The 21,940-nt window shown below is 38.8% G+C and overlaps 2 protein-coding genes across 5 annotated transcripts in view; one reads left to right on the top strand and one right to left on the bottom strand.

Moving 5' to 3' along the window:
* The window catches only part of Raskol (Ras GTPase-activating protein raskol), a 219,734-nt gene that overhangs the window by 30,690 nt on the left and 167,104 nt on the right, over positions 1-21,940 (top strand). The window lies entirely within an intron of this gene.
* LOC139107314 (uncharacterized) overlaps positions 18,846-21,940 on the bottom strand; it is a 107,867-nt gene continuing 104,772 nt past the window's right edge. For 2 of the 4 annotated variants that reach the window (XM_070664831.1, XM_070664832.1), the window contains one exon: positions 19,691-20,019. In XM_070664831.1, the coding sequence (XP_070520932.1) occupies positions 19,892-20,019 (128 nt within the window). In that variant the 3' untranslated portion in view covers positions 19,691-19,891. The other 2 variants (XR_011546497.1, XM_070664833.1) reach the window with 2 other exon arrangements.

Genomic DNA, 21,940 nt, shown 5'->3' with positions numbered 1-21,940 from the left:
GTACTTGCTCTTAACCGCATACCTTTTTTATTTTCTATTTTTCTCGCCTTTGTCTGGAATTCACCTTCTTTTTTTTTTTTTTTTCCTCAACTTTTACGCGTTCCACAACTTTCGGAAATTTCCTGGAATATAAATTTTACCGAGCGTGACGCTAAGAGAAGGAGGAAAATCCCTCCCGTTGTCGACGAGTCACTTTGGTTCTCCCTGGCTATTAAATTAACAACGCTCGACGACGGTTTCGAAGTCGGTACGTCGCGGATCCTTCCAGGAAGCTCTCCTCGGTATTGTAAGAGTTTTCAATTACAACGGCCTTGAAGTACCATGATCACGATTTATGATTACGGCGTTTCGAGAAGCGAGCGTGGATGCTGGAAAGAGTGGAGCTGTTGCTCGCAGAAAAAAAAAAGAGAGAAAACAGGGGTTTCTTTCTATGGCATAAGCTGCCGCAGTTATTTTCGCCATTTTTGTACTTAAACGAGTTCGTTAAACGCTTTCCGCTTTCGCGAGATGAGTGGGTGAGATATCGCGGCATCTAGACAACGCCCGACTGTTTCTACCGTCCTACACGCGCCATCGTGAGATGACTGGCTCTGTCACGCGGGTACGTGTTAATGAACTTGGCGAGATCGATGCGCGAGATCTCGAGCGCAGGTGTTATCACCGAAGCCGTTGCGGCGTCGTAGTTGTAAACGATGAGAATCGAGAGTGCCGTGCCTCACTATCTCACGTTATATTACCCAACGCTCAGTTTTACGGGCGATTATGCCGATCTCCCTGCTCCGACAGCGGGAAAAAGTATAAATGCGAAGAAAGTGTGGGACGCGTTAATGAAGTTGGAAAAAGCGCGATTAGCCCGGCACGCATGCCGTGGGATATGAATATTAACGATCTGTCATAACGAGTGTCACAATGCGTGTATTTCAGGCGTCGGAATATATCGTGGAACGACCCTCTCTCTTTCTCGACATAATGCGCCTCTTCGCGCACTTACTTAAATGAATGAACGGAGAAGCGAAAAGGCGAAGGGAAAAAAAAAATATCACGGGGACGTTGGTAAGGAAACAGACAGTCGAGTTAAAAGGCTTTGAGGGAAATCCGTAATTTTATATACGAAAAGCCTGGTTGGCGAAGGGAAAGCATTTTTGCCCGTCTCGGCCAGGCGCAGTTATTATCACTCATTTTACCTCTGAACAAAAGCTTCGTGAACCGCGGAGATAGAAATAGCGAGGCTCGGTCGGTGACCAGCGCTATTGTCAGGCAAGACGATGGCGTAGAGACTTCTTTGAAAAGCTTTTTTTTTTTTCTTGAGTCGAAGAAAAAAAGCTCGAGAAAGAGAGAAAGACTTCATAATATTCATCTTTTTTTTTTCTTTTTTTTACTGCCGCCGCAGCATTTCTATAAGAAAGTGGATTGAATTTCTTTCCCAGCTTTGTTTTGCATTTAATAATAAGTTCATTATTTTATCATTATTTTATTACTTAAAGTTAAGAAGAAAAAAAAATACAATTGTGAGTTTTAATGAGAATAAGAACAATATTTTTGTAAAAAAAATATAATCTTAATAAATTTATATCTAACGACTAGTTAAGCCAATTCACGAAACACGTCGTCATTTATTTCTGGCTAATAACGAGTTAGAAAAGCTAGATATCTAAACGTTTTTCATCGCGTACTAGACTTTTACGCGTACTTATCTATGTCAACGTGCTCTCAGCTGCCGAGTCCTCCAGGTCAGCTGGGTCCGCGCCACATGGACTCGCAGCGCAATGACTGCCGGCCGATGTAAATACACGCACGTGCTCACACTGACCGCGGCGACCAGCGAACTCGGCAGTGGCACGTTGGCATAAGTCAATACGCGCGGTAGGCTAGCACGCGGCGAAAAAACGTTTAAACATCTAGCTTTTCTAGCTCGTTATCAGCCAACAATAAATGACGACGCATTTCGTGATTAAGAAATTTAGAATTTGCCTAATCGAGAAACATTACGCGACAGTAGCCATAAACCACTCGGCTTCCCTTTGGCACGGTATACCCTTCTTTGCTAATTACCAATTAAGCCCCTGCTCTTACACCCGAGATTTAGGCAGCTCTCCGCGCGAGAGAAATTGGAGAATCTTCCAGTAATTAACTCTTACGAAAGATTAACGAACTACTGTGCGACTGCGGTTATGTGGATCGTCGTTTCGCGCCCGTGACAAGAGCGACGAATTTATGCGCGCTATTATGTGCCCGGATATACTTCGCTAAGCGCGGACAAATGTTGCGCTTATACATGGATCATTTGTACACGGTTAGTTTCGTTCTCCTTAATTCTCGTAGAATACGAGTAAAAATAATCGAGATTATCTCAATCGATTTAAATGCATAAAAGTTAAACTCGGCTTTACTACAATGGATTACTCTCGCGACTTTTTATATTAGTTTTGTCATATTAAAATTTCTTTTTATACCGACAATTCTTTTTTTACAAGTACAAATTTAAAAATCGATATTGATGAAATTGGATTACAATTACACGTAATAGATTGAATTACATTATATTTCAATGGAAACGAAATTTAAAGTTAAAAAGCTTTTCTTGGGTATTACCTTGCACATTTAACTGGAAGTTTGAAATTTACTCTACAGAGCAATCTCATTTTCATGCTAAACAATGTAGCAGAAAATCGGATGGAGGAAATAGGATAGAAACTGGCTCACGCTAAATTAGATACATTTGATCCATATGTAAAGTGCACAATTAACACTGCAATTTCGTTTTCCTCTGTAATTCTCGGCGTACTCTAAGAACTTATTAACATAGTCTTAGCATTTTCTTAATTTTTATTTTCCTAAAGTATTAATATATTTCTCCGAATGCTTCAAATTTTATTATCTCACTCAAGTGAGCTAGAAAATCCGTTTAAATTTCAACGTTTAATTGAGAGAATAAACCAGTAATTCGTTTACATAAGCGAGAGCGGGTATCGATTGCGTCGCGACGCTGTATTTATGTCACTTTCTAATAGATACAGCCGTAGACGATAAATGACGGTTCTTCGACCGATACGCGTGCACTTATGCGGCGCCTGGGTGTACCTTTAGCACTCGCGCGAGGGGCATCGTTTTGCATACGAAGTGATAGACGTTACTCATTCTCGTCGAATAATCGAGGCTCGTTCATATGCGCGCCGGTTACTCGCGTGTACAGATACCGTGGTAGACCGAACGTACGGAATGTATGCCTGTGTTCGGACCGCCTGGCGCGCAGTGTGCTCCCACAGGTGCGTAGGAGTCGTCACCTATCTATCTAACACGTTTAACGACGGGAGCCTTCGGTAACGTTATCTGTCAGGGACTAATTGCCGCGACTGGTATCCGACCGCTCCGCTGACGTTCGGCGATAATCGTTTTACTACGGCAGATCGGTGATCACTACCATGCGAGAAGGAACATTAATTGATATAATTTAACCGATGACACAAGTCTGTTTTAAAATAAAATAAAATAAGCACATGAAAAATCTCTAAACGCGCCGTATTTGGCTCTTTGCATTGATCATAAAAATTATTTATAAGATAGTAACGTTTTGGCATGAAATCTTAGACGGTTGGATAAGATCCATGAAAAGAGAAATAAAAAGTTAAGTTTATTGGCAATTTCCTCTGCGTTGAAGAAAAATCATATATTTTTATCGCAAACGTCCGGTTAAGAAGACGGATTTCACAATTCGTAATATCGAGAGTGTTACGAAATCCGATGACGAGTTCATATATAGCCAATTTAATTTGTTTAAAAAATTTTTGAATTAAAACTAACAAAAAAATTAATAAATAAAAAAATAGTGACGCACAAATTAGAAATATTGCGGAACTAATTCACGTTTATGCAGTAATTACATGTATACTAAGAAAATGCGTTCTGATTCTCTGTCGGCAAGAAACAGCTTGTCATTAAAATCTATCACACGCATGTTTCCGTTCCATTTATTTATTTTTAACGACAGATAATGCACGGTTTTTTTCACGATTGCATAAATCGTGCGTCAATGTTTTCCCTTATATTCAACCTTTAATCCAAGGACAACGACTTCGGAAACGCGTTCGGTCGATCAAAGCGAGTCAATTCTGTCGACATATTATGAACAGGAAATTTGACGTAATGTAGAAAATAGCGAATACAGCTATCGGGGTCAGACAGTCCTTATCCACTCACAATGATATTACGCAAAATTGTTAGGCAATTAGGGAAAAATGCTGTCTGCTGCTTTTGACTCGGTGTGAATGCTCGCTTAGTTAGTGACATTTCTGTGACTGCTGAATCTGATGGTATGCAAGCCTCGCCTGATCAGCGTTTGCATTCAAAGCGATGCATGCAATTGTATTAATTCGAACGACTTTTCTTCCTAACATAACTATAGTAAAAAAAAATCCGATATAATAATATAAAATTTTTACTACACTTTCGTTATCATAAATCATAAAATTAATCTTACTGTTTTTCTTGCCGTAAAGCAATTTTATTATCTTGTCGATAAAATTAAACGCTACAAATTAGATTTGTATGGAATTAATTTGCAATAACTCACTGTAAATGTAACACATGGACGATTTGTTTCGAGCTTGCCAGTTAAACGCTTTTAATGAGTCTGTTGTTGCGGTAGCATCGGTGCCCGTATAATAGCGGAAAACGTCATGCATGCATTTAACGTGTATTGAAATAACGTGGCAGCCTAAATACTGTAAGTCTATTGTTATCGCAATCACGTGTCTGCCACGAGCTAATACAATCGCTTTAATCGTTTAATGAAAAGCAAATGCCAAAATTGTTCACAATCGTAATCAAAAATAATCATTTTTACTATCAAAGATTTTATTTTTTGCAAAGAGTCGTTAATTGAAAATTAATAAACAGCAGCATTAAGTGAATCTTTCGTCTACGGGCTTCGTTGTAAATTATTTTCTTGATATATGATCGAAAGTATATTTCGCTGGCGGGTTGTAAGAGAGAAGGAAGTGTAAGAGATATTTTCTGAGCGCAAGAGACGTACTAGTGTTACTAAGACACGATCCAGTCCATGTAGTCCGATCGAGACAGGACACAGTATACGAGCAGCTCTTGCCGGTACCGACTCGTAAGCTCTTGCTGTGCGTAAACTGACCAGACTTAGCCGTGGGAACTGGAGAACATTCGCCTTTCTCTCCACGCTCGCTCGCTCGCTCGCGTGTCCGATAAACAGCGGGGATAGTTTCACCGTTTTGGTTTCCGCGAACTTAATGGCAAATATTGCGTAACTTCGTGCTGCCATTGCACCAGTTACACGCGAATTAAGCGCGATTCACGTTGCGCGAATATTCGAGATAATAAGCCGCAGTAACCCCCCCCTGGTTACCCTAGGCCCTTAACCACCTGCTCCGCGCGTATGCAGGACGCTTTTTTTTTCTTCTTCCTAATTGGACGGTGGAAAAAGGAACCGTTACCACACTTACGATTTATGTTCCATTTCCTACCCGGTAGGAAATTATGGTCCAATTAATGAGGGAAGCACCGCCGTGCTGCGCGCTAGCGCCGCCGTTTGTTAGCCGTACCTATGCGCGCTTCGTTATTTAACTCGTTTAATGATTCCATCGACCTTATTAATTTACGTCCGTAATTCGTTTATGCTGCCAATTCGGACAACTGTAAACATCACGTGATTTATTGCAAATTTAATTGTAAATTTCCATTCCAAAACAATTTGCAGAAAAATTTCTTTTTTTTCTTTTTTATAACGCGTTCTGAAGAATTTTTAATAAAATTACAAAATGTTGATATTTATTTAAAAAAAAGTTTAATCGTTTTTTCTCTCTCTTTGAAAGATTCCGCTTTTTACGAATATCTGAAAGGTTTCCAAGTTCAAAGGCAGGTTGTTTGTATCCGCGTGCCCACTTTCTAACGGTGTGCACCGCCCGAGGGTACATTCGCGCTTTCATCATCGCGAATCGTGGATGAATCACGACTCTTTGCAGTCTCGAGGTCCGTCATTATGAATCATCGTCGCGATGACGACGGGCAACGGGTACTTGGCGAACGAGACCTGCCGCGGAGACAAGCGCGAGAAGGAGGAGCGGAATGTAAATGCCGCTCCGCTCGATCGAAGATAGGTGTCTCGATGGCCCGCGACCGTACCGCTCGTGTCACGGCGCACCTCCGCGACCATGACTCCACAAAGTGTACGAGTACGCATAACCATATGCAAACCTTTGATTTGCATCTTAATATTACTGCTCAGACGAGGCCAGATGCCGTACAATGTTATAGGAGCGGAGACACGATTGTTTTCCCAAGAAATTCCACAGTCTCATCGCTTGTCTAGAACTTTGTCAATCAGTTCCTTCTACTAACGTTATCAAAGATTAAATGAAGAATGACTAATGAAAAGGTGTTTCATTGATTACTTTCCGTTTTGCTTTCTAAACGCGTATTCTTTCTACTTTTTTTTATGTGATGATTTTTCTATCGCGAAATAATAATTGTGTAAAGTAGATTTAATCGTTTTTTATAAACATATCTATATGTTTTATGAAAATTGTTAAATTATTACAAATTGATTTCATTTAAAAGCTGGTCAAAGTAGTATGTAAGAAAAAAAAAAAAAAAAAAAGAAGCATCAAAGCGGCGGGAATATATTTCCGAGCAATGCCAGCTTACCTGCTATCTTCGGCAGGTAAAATGAGTATTATGGCGAGATCTTTTCAAAGGGATAATTTGCTGTTTTTATCTCCAAAGCGGTTGTTCGAATGGTCAGTTTGAAACGTAATGGAAATATGCCGCGTAATTTGGCCATAAACATGGGTATCTGGTGCACTGTCCTTCTAAGGAAAACCACGGGAAAGATTCCCGGTGTACGGGCCGATTGGACGAAAAACGTTTCTAATATATCATTATAGTAGGCTCGGCGGATCGCGATCGAGAGAACGCGCGCGTTTAAAATTCCATCATTCCTCGGTGATGGATGTATTAAAAATTTGTTGCACGATCGACTGAAAATAACAACGCGGTTTCACAGAGCTCTGAAAAATGCACCATTTATTCTAAATATTTCAACGTTAAAATGAAAGAAGAAAAGTGTTAATAAACGCGGGGTGATTTACGGATCAGATATAGAATATAATGCGATGGTAAATCGAGCGTGGTTAATCATGCGTATTACGTAAATGCATTATTTATTCGTAAGGACGCTCATGAGAAATCGCGCGTACGTGTACTGCGGTATTGGAACAAAATTTATGTGACTCGTGCGACTTGTACAAATCAATAAAATGAAGAAGAAAGAAAGAAAAAAAAAGTATAGAAACGATTTCCTCGCGTGCATCGTGCACATTGTTGTTGAACAAAGTGGATTCGCTTTTTTTAAGCAATATAATGGTGAACATACTCTGCGGTAACTATTACTTTGGTATATATTCCACAGCGATGGCTAGTTACTAACTAATTTATCGGCTAGCGTGTTGGACAACACGAAAGTGTATTGCAAAAGCTATGTAATTGTGCTAAGTGTAACGGACAATCATCTAATTAGGTTGAAACGAATTTCAAAAATTAATAAAGAATAGTAAGCGTTATGGAACTAGTAGCGGGGCTTCGTAAATTTTCGACACTGCCGTATTTCGAGCGACAGGTCGGCAGACGGGAATTTTTAGTGCTAAAATCGATTCGAGAACTGGAACAGATTAAATATTTTACTAGCTGAGCGAACGTTACGTGACGGAGCTGCGAATAAATGGACGAAAATATATAATGACCCGCTTGCACTTATCGTCATCAACCATTGACCTAATTTCGAGCTGTCGCTAAGAAAAGGTCACGAGCCTCGAATAACGCTTTCACATTTGATTGTTCGAGCTATCTTCTATATCAAACAATTGTCCGCAGCGGCGAAGCCGCTGTTCACAGAACCCTATCTTGCGATTAAAATAAATTCGACGAACGTAAATAAAATAAAATAAAATTCTAATAATTAAAAATTGCTTATACTTTTAAGGTTAAAATTCTACATTTCATATTAAAGTAAATATATAATAAATCAAAGATAAATTAGAAAAAAATTTCTTTAGAATTAAAAGAAAGAAACTGTTACAGGTGTCTATAGATTTAGAGCCTCACTTTTTCAAATGCATGATCAGGTTAACCACTCGCGTAACTCAGTACTCGTCAGAATCTCATTAATCCAATTAGCTCGAACGTAGTTGCATGCTAATTAGTATTCTCCATGCGTTTTTAGCACTTGTAACTCTCATTGCGGGCGAGTTACATCCGAATCGTCTCGGTATCATGGTAGTAATATCGTTGCCATTACGCTAATGGACTGTATTACTCCGACTACGCTGTCGTCCATAAGAATTATTTCGCGCGCAACCAATTATACCGACGTAGAGCTCGAACGAAAAACAAACCGAATGGCTCGTTAATTATCACCCGGCAGACTCTGTAAGTTATCCCATACAATGGCTGGATGCTGGCTACAGTCACCGTTTTTTTTTTTTTTTTTTCTGCTGAATAATGAAGAGTGCATTTTTCCCAGATGAGACGTGTAATAGGATTTAAAAGCCATACTTTTGGAAAACAATCGTACTTGTTCATAAACACTTTCTCGCGCCGCTTCTCTTCCAACGTATAAAATTATATTAAAAAAGCAACGTGATAATGTAATTAAATCTATACGCGCGAAATGTATTCACCGTTGCGCTAATACATAATTGCATTTTAATTATGTACGTGTAACATTGTGCTGATCAAGTTGCTCTTTTTTTTTTTACAGGTAAGTCCGAGATCCCGAGGAAGCGAATCGATCGCAATTATCGTTATTCTGATTAGCGGCTGATCGTTGTCGTAACGATAATTAATTACTCGACATGGTACCGACGTGGCGTTTTGGGATGCGATTTCCCAATGGATGCAGCCATATTAACACGTACGTACATAACCGCGGAGGCTTATATACGTGTTCGTACACGTGTACACCCGTGTTTTACTTCTGTATGCATACGTGCATATACACGCTCCGATATGTGTATACCCGGCTGCGCAATCTATAGATGCAGATGATACCGCAGGTATTCGGATTCCGGCGTACCATGCTCGTCTTGCGAGCTTCCGCGCGTTCAGATGAGACTCCGTTGTCGTCGATCGTATTAAACATTTAATTTACTAATGAGACTGAATTTCCCCGTGGAATCGTCGACACGAGCTATTTCCTATTCCTTTCGCGGATGAATTATATAAAAGACTAGATAAAAAGCTATTGCGCGCCATTAATTCCGTGTCACTTAGCAGTCGCACCCGAATGACAGTTTCACGCCGATGACAGAAAGCCGTGTCACGTTTAATATCCATTTGGAGTTTTTTTTGCACAATATCAATATATCATAATTATTTTCAATATTGATTTACGTATTATTAAATTATGATTGCGTTTGACTTTCGTCGTTATTTTGCAAATCGTATTAATGAAGCTAATTGACGACGTGGAAATAATCGGAGTACAAAAACGAAAATATTGTTCGCTTTTATAATTTATGGATGACATAATATTTTATTGATATAATTAAAAAATTCGTTTTTACTCTCTCGGTGACAGATTAATATATAATTGTGGAGATTATAATTATTCCTTTTTGACATCAACGCGCATATTTATTAATGCATATTTTCTATTCCGCAATAAATTGCAACAGACAGTTTTCGGCTTGCGGAAAGCTTACGCGATCTGCAATAATTATTTACGGGGAGGTTATTTAATTAATTACTATCGAAACATCATGCCGACGTTGTGTTCGTTGGTTCGAGTACAACACGGTATTTAATATATTTTATCTTCTCGTTTATCCATTATTAATTCGATGCTGCCTAATCCGCATTCAAGAACACATACTCATTAAAAACAGGAGTACACCCGTTATTTACGGGTCCCGTTAATTAAACGTTTAATTACATAACGTAATGGCAATGAGTTGCACTATGCTTCAGTTTGTTTCGGTTATATTTATATGTGTACTTTATGATTTCGTGCACAATAAACGTTGCTCACGATAAATATATTATAATATTATATTATGACGCGTATATCATTGCGATATACACCATTTTTTTTATCGGAGTAAAAAAAAAAGGGGGGGAAACTTTATGAGAATGCCATAGTAAAGAGATCGAGCTAAATAATTTCTTTTTTTATATGTATATAAAAAAAGAAATTATTTAGCTCGATCTCTTTACTATGGCATTCTCATAAAGTTTCCCCCCCTTTTTTTTTTACTCCGATAAAAAAAATGGTGGTATTCAACTCGTGCACGTCGCAGGCTCGCGATCGGTGGACAATTGAACCGACCGACGTTCGTCAACGGTCGTCGTAGAATTAAATGCCGTGACGGTCCCGTTTCACAGCTGAGACTATTACTAACGCTCGTAAATAAACGACCTATTGTTAGCAGTCGGATACGGATATGACTGGAGTAAAAATGGCGAGCTACGCTATTTGTCAATGTGATGCGGACGACTGTCGCGATACGACTGTGCACTGACTATGTGCAACTTTATTACTGTTCTTCGGCTCCTCTAGACGAATATAAATCGGAAATGGGCTCGGGTATTGTCCCGGTAAATGTGATATTCAATGTATACGGAAGCTTTAGCCAGACATCTATACGAGATTTCACGTTTGCCAAAAAATTGTGATAACCAAAAAAATGTAGAAGACACTTTATAAATTTTAAAAATATGCAAATGCAAAGTCAAATCTTAAAAATGTACATTTCAACATTAAGAAGGATATTAAATAACATTTTCCCCGAGTTTAAAATTACTTAACAGTGCGGACGATAAATACTGGAACATTTAGAATGAAGATAAAATGATCTCTTCGTTATCCTAATCTATTTTAGTTAATTGTATTTGCCGTCTCGGAGACGCCATGTTACATTTCTTATCTAAATTTCTAGCGCATCAGTGATCTGTAATTATTTATCCCGCGGCTTTCCCATGACGACCTGCACGTGGGCGCAAGAATGCTTGCGCCTCGCCCTTGCGCGTCCACGCACGATCGACAACTTCCACCTACGATCCGTTCCGCCGGTCTTGTTCCGTGCATCGTGCATCCGATATCCCATGGGAATACGCCGAGCATTTATCCGCTTCGCACTCGCGACGTAGATTCCGTGGGGATAAGTCTAGTATCACACGCGGCGGGTATCGTGGAAGTGAACCGGCTGACCGTTTGATTGTTTACGGAAATCGCCGCGTTGTTGTCGTGAGAATCGCCGGAGTGAAATTACCGCGGAAACGTATTCTAACGCCGCGCGTTGCATGCAAATGCGATCGCGACAGGTGAGTCAATTAAGAAATTTACGTGTGATCGACATTGATATTGTCAACGATTTGTTTCACGCGATAATCTGCGGAGAGGAGGGGAAAGCTCTTTGAATATCAACGATGTGATAAATATTAATAAAATGTATGAGAAGCTACAAGTTATCCGCACGATACGATACGCAAATGATGCAACGTGATAAGACAAAGTTCTTGAAAGTGTTACCATGGAATAATTAATTTTTATGCAAATTATCAATTTAAATTTATTCTCAGTATATCAATTCTTTATGATTATCGGTTCTTGGAAAATTTTATAAATTGTACGTTGCAGAACGGTGAACGTTGATAATGGGCGAATTTCGACGAAAATACGGGCAATTTATCGCATAAATTCGAACACCCACGCTACTGAAATAAAAAACTGTCTCGTCGTTGCGTTCGCAATTTGATTTTTACAATCAAATTGGTCTCATTTGGGTGCACCGCTGTCCGTCGCGCTGCGGATAAATGAATGAAATCAATTTGTCGTTGCGTGAGTCGTTGCGGATAAAAAATTTCGTGTTTTTGTTCGTCGCGCGGTATGCCAGAAATGCTACATTTGTGGTGAAGTTAATGAATTTTGTCATGATAATTAAACGCTAACAAGAATTCATAATTACAAATAACAAATTATTCAAGAAATTATTCGGTAACTGTTTATCTTTAATTATTTTTATCACAGTATTAATTTTCTTTTGCTGCTGTTAGGATGACAAGTCGTAACTCAATTTTACGATAATGAAGTAGTGTGAACGTTTGACGCGATACATTCTGTAACTAGAAATACGAGCTTCAAATGATGTAAATATAATGTCAAAATGCGGAACGTATCGATCTTTACGACGTGATCAAGGAGTCGTGGGACCCGTAAAGCGAATAATCCGACGATCCTCGGTACATAAAACATCCGGACATAAGCGAAATACCCGGTAACGAGCGTTTAACGGCCGCCAAGTGCGGAGTCAAGGGCCACGCGCGTTTGCGAGGCACGAATAAAAATAAAACCGCAAATAAAAAAAAAAAATAAAAAATAATAAAAACGAAAGCAATCCTTTAATCACCTACCCGCGGGGGCTCGTAATGAAAACCTGCGTTCTTAATTTTATGATTTTATTCGCGAAGGAGGAAAGTGAGGACGGAACGAGGGAACAACGTTGATCTCAACCCTTACGAAAGGGTGGAAAATTGTTGCGACGAATACGCGGAAGAAGAGAGGACCGATATAATTAAATAAAACCTAACCGAGCGCTATTGAAACCGGGGAAAAATTAATTTGTACGATATCGAGTTGGAAGACCGTGAGATTTCCAGTTTTAATTACGATTCCAATGACTGGCAGAACTGGAATAAATAACAAGATTCCTGTATGATTCTGTTAGCTTTTCACTCTCCGCCTTCTGTTCTTACATTCTTTTTCACTCGTCATTTCCAGTTTACTTTTTTTTTTTATGCGAATCGCAGTTGATGTATATGTAACAATTTACTAGATACGTACGTATTGTGCTCTTAAATAATTTATCGTTTTGAACATAGATACGCGTTATAATTAGAGCCTAATTTACATAATCGTGTGCACACTCGGAAGCGAGCATTTATCGTGATTTGTATACTAATTATCAGTATATTATCGATTGCTTTGCCAGGCATTATTGAACACGCTTAAATGTTATATTTAATATTAGTAAATTATTAAACGGAAGGCTTTAGAATCATAATCTCAATATTACTTTTTACAATGCCGTATAAATTTATCATCATTAATTAATTAGATCATTTTGCGTTCAGTTTCATTAAAATTTAACGGTTGAGTTTCAACAAAGCAACGCGATACATAAAATTAAATGAAATCTCTCTTCATTAGTTAACAGTGCTTCTTCCGCAAATTATCCGTAACATAATATTCCCGATTAATAATTATTAAGAGATCGCGCTATTAATTTGGTTTCAAAAATGGCTGCTCAAAGTCTTTAACTTTTAAATTGATTAATGATATTAAAAATAGCGCGGTTAACGACGTCAGGGTGACGGGGAAGGTATTCAAAGAGCTTTCTGTTTGTGAGAATAGAAGAATCAAAGATCTGTGCACCTGATCTATGAGAACCGCAAGTCATTCCTCCTCCGGAGTTCATGAATGACTGTGCGAATACTATGTTTTACGAATGAGTATGGAGAGACGTTACCGCGTGTCCTTTCCGAAGCACACGTTCCGGTATACGTTCGTACATGCGTGCATACGTGCGTCGGTATTCCGGCGCGAACGCCGGCAAAGTCCGCGCCCACACGAGATCACGTTTGCGAGTTTGCGTTTCCCACGATATTCATTACGCACAGATTTATTTGCCCTTTCATGCAACGCGCACGATCTCTTTACATAACGTACGAAATACCGAATGGCTCGCCCTCGCGAGCGAGCGCACCGAAGAAAATTACCTCGTCGGAAGTAATCTTCAATCACGTCAACGACAGCTTCGCATTCCGTTTTGACGATAGCACGCGCAATTTCTGTGGCCGATGATGTGGCGCATTATTTTAAGCGCTAGACTTTGAAACGTGTATGCGAGGCGATAAATTGGAGGAATTAATGGCCCGAGAATTGCCTGGACTTAGAATTTCCTATTATCTACTACAGTTTATTACACGCGGAAGTTTTTACGGCGGATACCGTGATAGGTTTTTATTTTTTACATACTCATTTTTGCGCCTGGTTTAAAATTATTTGTAGATATAAATTCAGATGTAAAATGTATTGGCAGATCGTTAATTGTCGCACGGTTTAACGCGACACGAGATTATTGCGCGACGCATTGTCTGTAACAAATTTAAAACTATCCGAATGTCTCACATGTTTTCAATACAGCTTATTAGATTTACTGTAATAACAGATATTAGAGTCAGAACGGTGGAATTTAATGACGAAAACCGGATGGCAGTGATTGGTTTGCGCGGTATCATGTTTCCGTTCTTACGGTATTAATTGGAACGCAGTTAATTAATTTAATAACTCACCGGGTAATTTACACGACCTATTTACGAACCACGAGGCGTAGCGGCTCCGTTTTTTTTAACGCGTTCACGCGTATTTCGCAATCGCATTTATGAATTTTCCGTGACATTCACGTATTTTGTTATTAATAAAAATCACTTGTAGGAAGAGTTCACGGAATATACGACGATTCTCTTAGTTGTTACGAACTTTCTCAGTCTTTCAATTACCGCGGGGCACGAGATTGAATCCGTCTTGCAACGTCGAGCGCATCTGAAAAAATCTCGCAGCTTTCTCACGCGGGGTATCTTCGATTGTGTTGCTACGGGGTAGAGGATTGTATTTCGATATCTGTTAATACTTTTGACATGCGATACGCGAACGGGCAACGATACTTTGTTACGCAATCGACATGTATCCCGCTGCATAATATGAACGCGCGCGCACATATCTGTTGGAGATATATTGGGTTAATTAAATGTATTTCACTGCGAGGCCGAAGGCTAGGCTCGCCGATAGACCGATCAATAAGTCATACGTGAGGCTGTCGACCGGTGAATGGCAATCGTTGTCACCGCGTCTCTATCTCGCGAACTCACGGCATGAATCATCGTCATTAAGGATGATCCACGATGCCGCGAATGCCAATCACGAATCGCGCGTTAAGTGCACGAAGATGCACCTCGTCGCCGCGTTTCGTGTTACTTAACGATCTTGCTCGAGGTAAATGCGATCCTATCACGGACTGAATCTGATCTCATTCAGATCTCGATCGGGTTCAATTCTACATTCCTCTGTATTTTAATTTAAGTGTTAATTAAAAGTCTACCTTGATATATTTTTTTTTAATTAATATATTAAAGGTATTCTTAATATTTATCAGTATTAAGTATTTATTATATATACGAGTGTAATTTTTCTTTTTATCGTTATACGTCGCGAAATAGTTGAGAGCGAGATAAATCAAAAGAAATCGTACTCAATCGATTTCACTTCGTGCCAAGAGACAAGTCGCGTGATTCGGTTGCAAAAGATTGAAATCTTTATTTCGATCTACTGTTTGCCCCGCCTTGGCGAATGCACAGGTGTGTTATGAGTGTCAAACCCATTCTCGACTACAACCCCGTTATCATTGCGTTTGATCGCGTAAAAATCGAATCTGTAGAACGTTCGATGGATAGAAAGTCACGATCGCGGCTGTTGATTTCGATTCGATCTGTATAAGTCGTTTGGTCACGCAAAAACGATATTGAAATATCCTGGCTCGACACTTTCAATAACGATTGCATTTTTCCGCTTATTACGAAATTTATTCCGCTTGCCGCTATCGTTTCACGTTTGTTTTGCGAGCGCAATTTAAAAACCAGACGATACGAATTTATTACGACAATTGTATACCGAGTGTACTCTAAATTCATGGAAATTCTATTGCGGTGGAAGGATTTAATGAACCCGAAAATTAACAGGCGCGTTGGCGCAAACTTGATGAATGCGCAACGCATGTAAATTAATAGTGTAATACGTTGAACTAAAAGAGAGCCAATTAAATTTAATATCTCTGCTTTTTAGATACACACTAAAATAAACCATGATTTGTAACAAATAAGTGAAAAAATTAAATTATACAGCGCCTCTGATTTTTTAAATTGAATATTACAAAATTGAGTTATAAAAATTTTAAAGAAAAAAAAAAAAATAATCCTTACCATTTTTTTTTTTTTTATGTTTACAAGTTCTCTTATCACATTTGACGGTTTATTAAAAGTATGATAATTGCGCTCTCTAATAGTATCTGTTATTTTATATCTATTTTAAATTGAGAGACACTTTCACATTCGCACAAGAAGGCGTGTTAGCTCCCGGTCATTTTTTTTTATATTTATTTTATTTTACATTTCACGCCTTAGCTTAATTTCCGCTTCGTTGAGCTCGGTTATTGACCCATAAAATTCTTACAATAATTTCTTTTCTTATAATTTTTCGATACTTTTCGTTTTTAGAGTTTGATTTTTTAAATATACTTGGCACGCGTTACTATATTTGACTATTTTTTCACTACATTTTTTATAAAGTAAAAAAATTAATTTAAATTACATAAGAATTTTTTTGCTCAATTTTTTTAATTTGTTAAATAATATTTGTTATTCAGTAACGATTTAAAAGTTATTATTTACAACTTTCGTACTTATCTTTAATCAAGAAAATTAAGAAAACATTTATTCCGAAGTAGTGAAAGGATCTGCCGTTAGAACTAGTTTTCAGGACACCTCGCGGACGGAAAATTGAAAGTGTGAATAAATTTGTCGCATATCTCGCAAATGTTGACGATAGAAAGAGATGAACAGATGACCTAGCTAATCGTGCTGCATTGAGAAAGAAAAAGAAAGAGAGAGAGAGTTCACCGTATGGCATTTAGATGTGCATGCACCATGTTGCACCCAGATTTGCTCCGGTAGCCTTTCTCCGTGTCGGCGGTTGACCGGCGAACCGATTATCGACGGACGTAATTCGATTGTGTAATGGCCGGATAAACGCGTTAGATGACGATTAAATTACAACCCGACTTCATGCAAACACTCGCGCGTACATAATTGCACGGACCGGACAGGTGTCTAAAGACATGAACATTGATTTTGTCAAAATTATGAGATTGCTCGATATTTAAAACGTAGCGAAAAAATTAAAGTTTTCCCACCGTTTTTCGAATAGCAAAAACGCAAGTATGCGAGAAAATATAATTCAATTTAATTATCAAAATTTACCCCATATATAAAATGAATATTATTCTACGCAAAATATTTTAATCTTTGTAATGCGAATTAATTTTAGTTAGTACCTACATTAAACAAGAATACATTTTGCAAATAATTTATATATATTTCTGGCGTACCATTTTACTCTTTCAGATTCTGGTCACTTTCGTATTCATTCAAAATGCATGTAATTTTCAGAGTGATTCGTAAATCAAAGTATCTTTTGAAACTATTATTTAACGGAACCGGCCAAGGTAATTCGAAAGTTTTCGCGTCGGGTAAGACTTCTCCTTTTTAATTATTCCGACCTCGTAGCAGACTATTGCGGAGTCGGGCACGAATCGGCATCCAGCCCTTTGGTGGAACGTTTCGGTCGCGTAATTCTTATAGGTTCCCGCTCGCAACTTGACTTTTTATCGTCCGCACTTCCGCCGTCTTAAAAGACCGCGCGGTTGAATCCGAAACCCAGATAGGGAAGGGCGACGAGGCGATGGAGCATTAGGGAAGACAAAGTCGGCTAACATTAAAGTACGGAGTTAAAAGAGATCAAACCTCCCCCGTTTTCTGAGCAAGCGTGCGGAGACTAAATCAGTGCTGAATCCTCGGGCAATACGATACGATGTAGTAGTGGTCGGTAGTGGTTTCCCAATCAATCGATAAATGTGGGAACTTTTTCTAAACTATCGCGCAATTTTCGCTGTTTCGCCTTCTTTCGGATTTTCATTAGCAATTATTATCCCTCGTATGCCGCGAAAATCGATAATACCGTGTTCTAGTGAGATTTAACGCGAGTTGGATTATTCTTTATTTATAAAACTCGTAAATCTGTATCAAATTCCTATGAGATATAATTGACGAATGATAATAAAACACAGAAAATGATAATAATGCAAACGCGTAATGGGAAACCACTCTCGAAATTCGATACAAGATTATATCACGCTGTTGCGAAACGTCATTAACATTCGCATTAATATATCTTTTCACAACATTTTTTACGCGCGTTGCCGTAAAACGATAATTTACTTATAATTATTTTCGGTCTCGAATCGATCTCTGAACTCTCCGTGACTTTCTTTTCCCTGTCTATGTGTATGCACTTTCCTCCACCTTTTCGCGCGAAATTAGATCGACTGCTGAAAGTCTGTGGGAAAAGATTTAATTTCTGCGGTCGCTCTTGAAAACGTGTAATTTCTCTTCGAGATTCCTCGTAGAATCGAACTTCCACTCGGTTCGGCGAACGTAATTTGTCGGGAAAATTTCCACGGGATTAACGTCTATTCGAACGAGCAAGCAGCCGACGTGGCGAACGAATTATTAATGTTACACCGACCAATGTTCTTTAGCCCTTGATCTTTTGCTTCATTTTTTTTCTCACCTATCGCGTAATACTTTCATAAACAGAAGGGGAATAGCGTTGCGCGATATATCATTCATACTTCGTTTTGACGAAGATATTAAAAGTAATCCTACATCTGAATTTATAAAAGAAAATCCTGAATTTTATATAGACGAGCAATCTTTTTAGAAGTTTCTTTAAAAGGAAAAATAAAATGCTTATTACATTAATTTATTATTTTAGTCTATGGATTTTTAACAGTATTTTTTTAATGTAATTAAAAAACTTTTTTATTTACACTACATGTATTAATTTTTATTATTTCATTATTTATTATTTATTATTATAAGAAGAAATCATCCGCGCGCTATGCGCGGGCTCTTTTTTGTGAGACCCCAATTACAAACTACGGAAAAAAATTCATGCGACTCACCAATCTGCATGAACTTCAGCGGAGTTGAAGAATTCTGCCGGTGACTGTAACATAAAAAGAAAAATATTAATGTAGACATGAATATTAGTTAATCAAATTAATAAAAAAAAAAAAAAGTAGAGGTTAATCTTTGATAAAGATTTTATAAAAGAAATTTATGGTTACCTAAGAGTTGCTCCGCCGAAGCAGGATGCCTCCTGGGCCTGCTCATCCTCTCAGATGGGACGTGACGAGCCATCCTTCCGCGCACAAGTAACTCGCGAACGCGTCCGGGTGAAGCTACAATCGCGAAAATTACTTAACAAATTTTTCGACACTCCCGAATAAAAAGAATCGTAAAAACGCCCGGTAACTATCGGCAGCCCCGAACGACCGACGAACCGGCTGCTGTTCGTATTCGTATAATTTTGGCGAGCGACCCTTTTCTCCTTCGGATTTTTATCTAAGCAGAATTCTTGTTTCGCTCAGATAAAAATCCAAAGAAGTGTTGAGCTGCAATAATATCAACGTAAATTCCATACAAATGTATGCAATTTACATTGATATGTAAAATTAATATTAAGACAAGATATATAAATTGATCAAAATTTTTTTTAATTTACTTACATTGTTTAAAAAATTATTATTTTAGGTTTCCGACGCGGTGTATTAATATTTTATTTTATTAAATATTTATTTTATATTATGCACTAATATAATTGTGCCGCGGGTATAAATATAAAATTTTTTTCCCACCCGAAATGCTAATAATTATAATCTACAAAAAAAAAGCATGCAACTCACTTTCGGCGGAGTGTTGGTAAGGTGATCTGTAACAAATAAATGAAAAAAATTAAATTGCAAAGATCTCAATAATTATTTAGAAAAAGAAAAAAGATTATACGCGCTTCTGATTTTTTTAATTTAATATTTTAATTTAATATTTCAAATTAATTCGAATTTAAATTTAATATTGCAATATAATAACACAAAATTTAGTTTTAAAAACGACAAAAAAGAAATAAAAGATTTGATCCTTACCAATGGATTACTCCGCCGGTGCCTGATGCCTTTCCTAGGCCTCCTCCTCCTCTCAGAACTGGCCACTCTAACGGGGATGTTAGGCTGGTGCTCCTTTGACAAAAGTCTTCTTCTGGATTTCCATCTGAAACAAAAAAAAGTTATATTTGGTTAGTAAAATAACGAAAATTAAATGTGCTGCATTACAAGTAAATACAACTATTCCGTGTGAAATATTCGCTTTACAGATACTCGACACGTACATGTTATCTATCGCGAAGATCAGTTCGTATCAGCTAATATATTTACTTACACACGGCAACCGACCGGCCGGCACATACCTACGTTTTACGTGATCATCACGCGAGATGTGTACGCCGCGCGCGCGACCGACCTCTACTCTCGGTCACTACACAACTATAAAAATATGTTAATAGAATTTTCCAGCCTTCGTATTCTTACACCACGAATGAATACCTCCCGAATCTATCGCGGACCCGTCGATTAAAGCCCTCTTCCCTCGAGCCCGACTGTCCTCGTCCACGCTTCGTTAATGGCAAAGACACACGAATTTAATATACGCATACACGTGTTTTTAACTCACTTTATATCGAAAAGATGTAGTCGTCGGTACGCCCAGTTAATGCGGGAGGTAGTTCACGCCAGATTTAAGTGCCCTGACCCGTCGATTCTGCCCGTAGATCTTTAATACGTACGGAGCACGTGCTGCGTACGTACGTTTCGTTGGACCGCTGGAGAAGGACAGAGCGAGAGTGGGAGTAGTGGGGGAACGTAGCTCGCGCGCGGCACGTACGCCGCTCACCCTTCCCTCGTCTCCCTTCCCCCCAGCTCCCTGCCCATCTCTCTCTTTCTTTCTCACCTCTACACAATTTAACGCGTTACAAAAAAATTTATATGCTGAATATTAATTGCATATTGACCCGATACTGAATTTCATAACCTTCTTAACAACTAACGTTTACTCTCGTCCTTTTTTTTAATTACTATTAGGAATTGTTTAAATGATTTATCGTGTGTGCTTTACTTCAGAATTCTCCGCAATTCTGATACTTTAAATTTCACGTCTTAATTTGCAAATGGGATGTCGGCATTACAGAGAAAGCAGGGATAATTCTAACGAGTTGGGTTCTCGCATGTATCATATATCAATTGAAATGCGCTTTGTCGCTGTCGGCTTTCTCCTACTATTACGAGAGTTTTGGCAGTAACCATTCCCGAAACCTTCGCCTGTAGTTTGTTACGAAATTGTTTCGCCATTGTTCGCGACACGACCCTTCGAATTTACGGTCGCCCCCGATCGCTAATGCGCCCACTAACGATCGTTCTATTAGAGAACATGTGCGCTAGAGTACCTAAATAATGCAATTATTTCTTACCGAAATTTCGCCCGCTCGCGGCGATCAACAAACTTGAACATTTACGCTTAAATCGTTAAGGTAGAAAGTAATACAGCTTCAAATATTGAAACCTTTACCAGAGAGAGAGCGTATAATACGATTCAAATCTTCGTGTAGAAAGATTTTCATAAAACATAGAGAAAATTGAAGCAAGGGTGAAAGGTTCAAACTTCAAATATCTCATTATTCTATTTGCATGTCAAAAGTCGAAATTAGCTCTTAAAACATTTCCGTCAGGTGTTATCCGCAAAGAATCGAAAACGAATGTTGAACAAGATCACGCTTGGCTACGCAAAATCAATTGCCCTTCCGACGAAGGTTATTAACCCTTCATTATCCGGCTCGCATCCCGGTTCGTAGCGTAGCGCGATTTCATTTTTTTTTTTTTTTTTTCATCTGGGGTTTACGGGAGGAAGGAAACCGCGTGTCGCGCGCTCAGCTTCTTCGCAACTCGGACACACCGTTCATCTCGCGCGTGTCTTCGTGTTTCTCTCTTTTTTTTTTTTTTTTCTCCCTCGTCGTTCTCGCGGTCCAACGGGAGCGGAACGATGGGCCGGCTCGATCGATGGATTGCGGGATGATTCTGTGCAACGAGGGGTGCGGAATTTTCATGCCCGAACGAGCAGGCGCGCGGGACAGGCGGCCCCC

Source organism: Cardiocondyla obscurior, linkage group LG12 (assembly GCF_019399895.1).
Source record: "Cardiocondyla obscurior isolate alpha-2009 linkage group LG12, Cobs3.1, whole genome shotgun sequence".
NCBI classification, from domain to species: Eukaryota; Metazoa; Arthropoda; class Insecta; order Hymenoptera; family Formicidae; genus Cardiocondyla; species Cardiocondyla obscurior.
Note: the sequence above shows the minus strand (reverse complement) of the source record. Positions and strands in the feature narration are given on the sequence as shown.